This window comes from Helianthus annuus, chromosome 9 (genome assembly GCF_002127325.2).
Source record: "Helianthus annuus cultivar XRQ/B chromosome 9, HanXRQr2.0-SUNRISE, whole genome shotgun sequence".
NCBI classification, from domain to species: domain Eukaryota; kingdom Viridiplantae; phylum Streptophyta; class Magnoliopsida; order Asterales; family Asteraceae; genus Helianthus; species Helianthus annuus.
In genome coordinates, this window is record NC_035441.2 from 86,935,182 (window position 1) to 86,943,051 (window position 7,870).

Consider the following 7,870-nt stretch of genomic DNA (forward strand, 5'->3'; position numbering starts at 1 on the left):
GATGATAAGCTTGTTGGATGATTAAGGGGCTGTTTGCCTAAGCTTATTTTAGTGACTTATTTACTTATTTACTTTCTGAAAAGTTAAAAGGTGTTTGGGTTAGCTTATTATGTGAGAGGAATAAGTAAATAAGTCATTCCATTATGACTTATTTGCTTTTCAAATAAGCAAATAAGTTATAAGTAGCCCAAAATAAGCTTAGCCAAACAGCCCCTAAGTGTTTTATTGTGCTATGCAAACAAAAAATTTTATAAGCGTATATAATAGGATGGATTATAGATTTATAGTGACTCGAGAGAGAAGTAAAAATTTAGAGAATTATATCCGGATAACTGAAAATCTAACATTTTTTTGTTTCAGTATATTTTATGTAATAAGTATTCAACCCGTATAATACAAACAAAGTAATTCTAACTGATGAACCTATACAATCCAAATAATAACCTCTAATAAATCCTAAATAAACTCCATATAAACTCTACGTACTTTTTGAATTGTGCCAACATCCGCTTAACTCTACGTACTTTTTGAATAATAACTTATAGAATTTGATATCACGGTAACAGAAGTAACATAATGAACGAAAGTAACTTTTTGAATAATAACTCATCATAATCCAGTTACAATAATTTATTAAATAAACTAAATTTTAAAGAATCTTTTAACCACAAAAGAAGCTAAATATTGAAGTAGTAAATGCATGATCTACATATAATAAATTGTATCACATGGACAACCTTCCATTTCTTCCTAAATATATCATATAAAATAAAATAAAAAGAATTATTACTAGGTACTTGATCATATTAATCTACTAAATCCGAAGTCACAGCCAAATCCTGTTAGATCAGATCCAGATGCATGATTCTAAATCATAGGATCATCAAAGACTTGTCCAATAACTGTTTGTTTACTGAGTGTTCAAGGATTTCTTGCATCGCGCACTGCAGTTCCTCAGTGGATGAAGAAATTCTGTTTGTGTCGCTACTGATGACGTTTTTCTGGCAATGGTACGGGGACGACGGCATCGTGGACGGACAGCTGGAGACACAGCTTGTCCTTGTTAGAAACCTTAAATTTCCCGAAAACGAATAAGAAATGATGTCCTCTCTTTTCACCATTTGAGGAGTATGAAATTTGGATAGTTTCTTCATGTACTTTCGTATCTTTTCTTTCAAGGATACAGTTGCGAAATCAGTGGGTGAGGCGGGTTTGGTTTCCTTGCGAAACACGGAAGAGAATTTCTTTAATGAAAACTGTTTGCTGATGGGTACTTTCTTTTGGTTGGAGTGAAACAGTTTGTGAGGAGGGTGATCACCGTCTTCGGTGGCGGAGGAACCTGAGGAGAGGGATGAATGGTAGTCGGAGAGGTTGCAAACCATGGAGTTCCTAGGGGAGAGTTGGAGGGGGAGAAGTTGGCCGTTGTAGAACAGCTCGTCCGCTGGGCGAAGATTCGTGGCGGTTGAATCCGGAGGGGAGAGGGAGACGGTGAACTTGAAATCGGAGGAGTGGTGGTGGATTGGGGTGGAAGGGAGGGTGTGGGATGTTTGTTTATGAATTCCCATTAGAAGATGATCGAGTTATGGGGTGTTGTAGAGAGGGTTGAAAGGTATTTCTATGTTAGAAGTAAACTACTGTTTATTGTTGTGATGGGAAGGAATAAGAGTTTGGAATTGACATACCTCACCCCTTTTATTAACCAACTTGTATTGTATTACAATTTTGAATTTATATATCATCATGTGAAGGAGACTCAGTAACCAATAAGCATGTTTGTTTGATATATAGAAGAATTGAGGTCAAATAAAAAAAATTGGAAGACAGATGAAACCCTTCATGATATAGATCAATACGTGTCATTGTATATATCATATGTGTTTTATATATTGTATACGAGTTGGTATCATTAGAGATGGCAATACAAGGGGTTTGGGACATGTGTGATAATACGAGTTTCATATAATCATATTTGATTACAAAAACGTGTATTATATACTGGGAAGAATTCACTAAATAGATTAATGGTTATAATGATGAGATGTGACACTCCTTATAAGGAAGGATATTTTGATATTAAAACATTTTGTTCTTTATGAATAGAAGTGTGAAAATAACATGTAACACCTCTTTTGTTTTTCTAAAAAAAATAAAAAAAAAATCTAGTACAAAAAAATCCAGTACAAAAAAATATAGTATAAAAAATCCAGTACAAAAAATATAGCACAAAAAAATCTAGTACAAAAATCTAGCAAAAAAATTCAGAAAAAAAAATTAAGATAAAAAAATTCAACACAAAAATGTACTACAAAAATTCAGCATAAAAAATGTTATACAACATAGAAATACAACACATTTTTGTGGGTTTTTTAGTTGTCATATTTTATATAGCAATATAGTATTCAAATTAAAGATAAAAAGAAGCTCGATTTTATGGTGATTTTTTATGAAAAAATAATGTCGTATAAAAAAGTCATGAACGTTTAAAAAATGGGGTGAAATATGCATGTGTCTTGCATGTGGAGAGAAAAAATCAATAAATATGATTTTTCCCAAGATACCATTACACTCCCTATTTTTTTCTTATATTTTGATCTTAACTATTGATTTGAAAAATAAATGATTAAAATTTCTTTCATCCTATTTAAGCAAAATAAATTTTTTATTTGATTTAACTTCTTATATCATGTTCAAGACATGTTGAGTATTTGTTATGTGATTATTTATCATGAATATACCCATAACTTTATTTATAAAAATTCACAGTTGAGATTCTCAAATATTATTTTAGTTTTTATATAACTTTATTACCTAAAATACTCACAATATAAATGCTATAAATTAATGAATTAGTTAATTACTTCATTAATCATTAGAAGTTTAGTTTGGCTAGAAAGGATAAGAAGTAATAGGATTATGTCATGTGGCAAAATTTAAAAATAAAAGGGAAGTGTATTTTAGTCAATTTTATTCAATTTTCTCCCTTCTTCTCTCCCTGTAACTTCAAAACCCACCATTTTCACCCACCATCTTCAATATTTTCCTCACTTTCTATCTCAATAATCACTACATTATAGTGCAATTTTCGTCACCGATCAATGATTCAAAAACCCAATCAACGTGTTCTTCAACTTGTTTTTGAAGAAACCCAGTTTAATTTCATACAATATCTCATCTTTTCCTGTGATTTTGAAGCGAATCACTCAATTCGTTCGATTCGATCGCTGATAAGTATTTCTAGCATTCAAATTTCGTCAATCGTGAAGAAATCCGAAGAAATCGGCTTTGATCTATGTAAGAGAATTTTGAATTGCATATATATGATCTGGGTTTTTGAATTGAGTCATTACATTTTACAAGGGAATGAAAAAACTTTTTTTTTTTTTTGTATTTTTAGTCCATTGCGTTTTAGAAACAACACATTTTATTATGTTTTTATTCCATTGCGTTTTACGTAAAACACATTTTTATGTGTTTTTAGTCAATTGCGTTTTATAATAAGCACCTTTTTTGTGTTTTTAGTACATTGTGTTTTAGAAAAACACATTTCTTTGTATTTGTAGTCAATTGCGTTTTAGAATAAACACTTCTTTTGTGTTTTTATTACATTACGTTTTAGAAAAAAAACACATGTCTTTGTGTTTTTAGTCTATTACGTTTAAACAAAAGACCTTTTTTAATCCATTGCGTTTTAGAAAAAATACATTTTTTTTGTGTTTTTCATCACACCCCGAAATATCAGAGCATTGGCGTGACTGGACCGGTATCTTCATTGCACAACGGAAGCAAATAAGCTAAGACTTTTAGAAAACAAACGCCACTAAGTACTCGACTCCACCTGGTTCTCCTATTCCAACCGCGCCATGATTTGAGAAAGTAACATGGGAAAGAAACATGCGAAAAATCAACATAAAGTTGAGCCAGTTCATAGTTTGTTTTGAAAAAGATTTTAAACAAATCTTTTTTTTTTTTGTTTACCGGTTTAAAAATTGTGGAGAAAATTTAGTAAAATCATTTTCTCAGCTTGTTATATGAAAATTGTGGGTCTAGTCCACGAGAGTCTTTGTGAGCAGGACCAACCCGTCCTCTTACTTATACATAAGTTGAAAAACGTACCAAAGTTTGTAAATCCATGTGTTATGACTTTGCGTCAAATGAATCTTAAAAAGCATTTGAAATGTAAAACGTTACCAAAGTATCGAAAGTTGGTATGTAAAGCGTCTATGAATATGTTGATCATTAATGTTTCGCGAGGACATTAATATGTGTGACGATATAGGAAGCACTCAACCCGAGTAGACGATTTAAGTGTCGATTAACCTCGACAGGGACACAATAGCACTCTAAGTGGCCGCACAAGGACCGTGAGTGGGGCTCGCCCGTACCCATTAGATCTAACCTTTGTTTCGTGGTCCTTAAGAGGATTAATGGTGGCCTTAGTTAAAGCCTATGCTCACATGATCTAAGAATTCATTCCATAGCTTAATCATACCCTTGTTAACATGTATTTCCCCCTGAGAGTTGTAAAACCGAAAACGTTAAAAGAAAAGGGGGTCATGAACTCACTGGGTTGTCTCGTTGTTCGTACGCAGAACAACCCAATCCCGTTGTTGTAATTAGGACATTCTTGTCACTAGTCATGAAAATCATGCACGTTTCATAAATACGCGTATATTTTGTAAAACCGGTATGTTTAGTATAAATTGTTCGTAAACCATTTGAGTTCCTTGAAATCCATTCGCAATATGGTTTAGAAATATTAGTTTTCGTTCATCGATAAGTTGTTTACTTTTGCAAAACTTGCATTTCTTTCCACCCCCGAAAACCTTTCTAAACATGTAAAACCATAAAAAGTGAGGGTTATGAACTCACTGGGTTGTCTCGTTGTTCGTACGCTGACCAACCAATCCCGTTGTTGTAACTAGGACATTCCCGTCACTAGTCATGAAAATCATGCACATTTCATAAATACGCGTGTGTTTTATAAAACCGGTGTGTTTAGTATAAATCGTTCGTAAACCATTTGAGTTCCTTGAAATCCATTCGCAATATGGTTTAGAAATATTAGTTTTCGTTCATCGAAAAGTTGTTTACTTTTGCAAAACTTGCATGTCTTTCCACCCCCGAAAACCTTTATAAACATGTAAAACCGTAAAAAGTGAGGGTTATGAACTCACCTGGATTTCCTTGTGCAAGGCTAGCTATATACTACTTTGTGATGTCGTTTCCAAGACGTGATTCGCTAGCATGCATACTATAATATCCCTAATACGGAATATATTATAAGTTTCTACATAAAAGTGGTAACTAACTATGTGTCACTGAGCTCTACCGAATCGTTAACCGAACGATTCGACGGTAAGTTGTTAACTTAATGAAAACAATTAAGTTATACTTGTTTAGTTCGTTCGTTGTCGGTAATAATTTATTAAGTCTTGAAAAGCACTTAGTTTTCATGAGATTTAAAATATGTAAATATTTATATAAGAATATATAAATATATCGGTAGAATCTCATTAGTCGTCTTGAGAAGTCATTTGTGTATGTAATAAACATTATATGAAAATAACGTGTAACGAACTCGTCATTGTATAAATGAATAATCATATTATTCCCTTTTTAACCATAAATCATGGTTTTTTATTATTTTCATTTATTTCGTTCCTTATGACTACACGTCGGAACATCATATTCCAATCATTTATTTACCTTATTCGTATTTAATACAATAAGGGAATGTTCTTCAAAATAAAAGTGTGTAAGCTTTACTTACCTTGCATCTAAATTAAGCTTTTCCTTCATACTTGATTCGTTTGACCCGCTTCCTTCCCAAGCTTCCACCTAGCTTGTCAAACGTCAAACTATCATTATAATTCGTAAGATGGTTAGATTAGTAATTATAAATCACGACTATTCCATGTTACGGTTTTTATGTTGAAATTATCGTTCGACCGTATCATTGGTCAGTTTTAAAGTCAAACTGCCTATTGACATAAGAAATTATACGATGTAGCTCAACTACTCGTTTAAGTACTTTTTCAAATACTCGGTAAGCATCGTTCTTATGCTACCGTTTTAACCACATTATTAACCAAGTTCTTGTACCCGTAAATCATTGAATTAACACAACATCAATCATGTATGTTGATTTTAATCATAATTATATCATCAATTTCATCATATGATTAACCCACTTATCCTAGTGTGGTAAATCATCTAAACATTCAATTCATGGCAATATATGTAAAATTTTCACTTAGGGTTTTATTCCTAAGCAAGTATACATCACAATTCAGCCATAACTTCTATACTTCATACATAATTCGCAATTCATGATGTTCATCAAATTTCACAACTTCAAAAATTGTCAAAATTCTATATACCTTATGATCCCCTAGCTTGGGTGATCGTTAATTCACGTTCAATTGTGAATGTGAGCTCAAATTAGCCCTTCAATTTGATGTTTTTGATAGAATTAGGGTTTTGGCTCCATGTGAGCTCCTTCTGGTCAAACCTGAACACACACTAAGTATGTGTTTTATTTTAATTTTCTTTTTATAATTTAACTTTCAAGTTATCCAACTTTGGCCCCTCATATTTGGTTAGTTGTTAAGTAGGCCACAACCCACTTAGTTCCAACAATATTCCCTCTTATTAACTAGGTAACATTCCTAGTTAACTTAGTGGGTTCGGGGAGATTACAACTCGTTTTATTTTAAGTCCCGTTAACTCGCGCCTTTTATAGACTTTCTTTCCTCAAAAGCCTTCATTCAACTTTTATTTAATATTAGGTTTATTTATTTAAATTCTAATATTCACCGGGTTAATTTTTACCACTAACAGTATTTTACCCGTCTTTTAGTATTAACGTCATTTTGATTACCAAACCCGTTTTCCGGGTGTTACAGCTGTGCAATGAAGATACCATTCGGATCACACCGGGCTCTAATGTAATCGATTTATCGGGGTGTGACACACACGTACAACACCACCACCACCATAAGCAAATCGAAATTAACAACAACAAATGTAATAAGAACGAATTTGATTTGTTGTGATTGAAAAGTTGAGAATACAGAAACCCTTCTTTGACACCCTATTTATAAAACTTGAAACCCTTCTTTGACACCCTATTTATAAAACTTGAAACACTGCTTCAATTTGGGACGTACCGATTGAAGAATCGGTTTGTTAACCATCGCTACCTAAGCATGGGCGAAGCTATTGATACAACTTAAAACATTGCTTCAGTATGGGACGCATCGATTGAAGAATTGGTTTGTTAACCATTGCTACCCACAGGGGCGGACCCAATGCTTTAGCAGCCATATCACGGGCTATGGCTCAAGTGCGTATTCGTAGTGTTTTTTTCAGTTTTATACCAAGGATATCCCTAAAATAATACAAGGATACCCCTAACCAACCTAAATTTGTAGAATAAGGGAGCCCGATTGAAACAGAGGTATTTATTTTACTTTATTTATTTATTGTCGTTTTTTTATATTGTATGATTGGACGGTAATTTTTTTTGGGATACCCTGATTTAATGGGCTAATTCCGCTACTGGTTACCCAAGTATGGGCGAAGCTTCATTGGGGGAGGGGGTAGGAGGGGCCCCTCCCTCGATTTTCCGTGTGTTAGTGTAATTTTACTGAAAATTTCGGATTTTTTTGTAGTGTTAAATATATGACTCAATACAAATACTAAACTAACATAAATAATTGAAGTCCCAAACCAATTTAGAATTACAAACCCGATGAAGATGGTCTAAGTAATCACTATTTGGACGAAATAACAAATAAATGTGTTTAAAAATTAAAAATGAAGGAATTTTAATAATGATACTTTTTAGAACCAAATATAGTGCATGTAT

The 7,870-nt window shown here is 32.9% G+C and overlaps 1 protein-coding gene across 1 annotated transcript; it reads right to left on the reverse strand.

Moving 5' to 3' along the window:
- Positions 1-665: 665 nt before the first annotated feature.
- On the reverse strand, positions 666-1,678 carry LOC110874429 (probable membrane-associated kinase regulator 1). The gene has a single exon (XM_022123095.2). It carries the CDS (start codon positions 1,563-1,565, stop codon positions 873-875), a length of 693 nt encoding a protein of 230 aa, XP_021978787.1. The 5' UTR covers positions 1,566-1,678; the 3' UTR covers positions 666-872.
- Positions 1,679-7,870: the final 6,192 nt, after the last annotated feature.

Excerpts from the sequence above, each read along its gene's own strand:
- LOC110874429 (XM_022123095.2), bottom strand. The coding sequence starts at position 1,565 with ATGGGAATTCATAAACAAACATCCCACACCCTCCCTTCCACCCCAATC.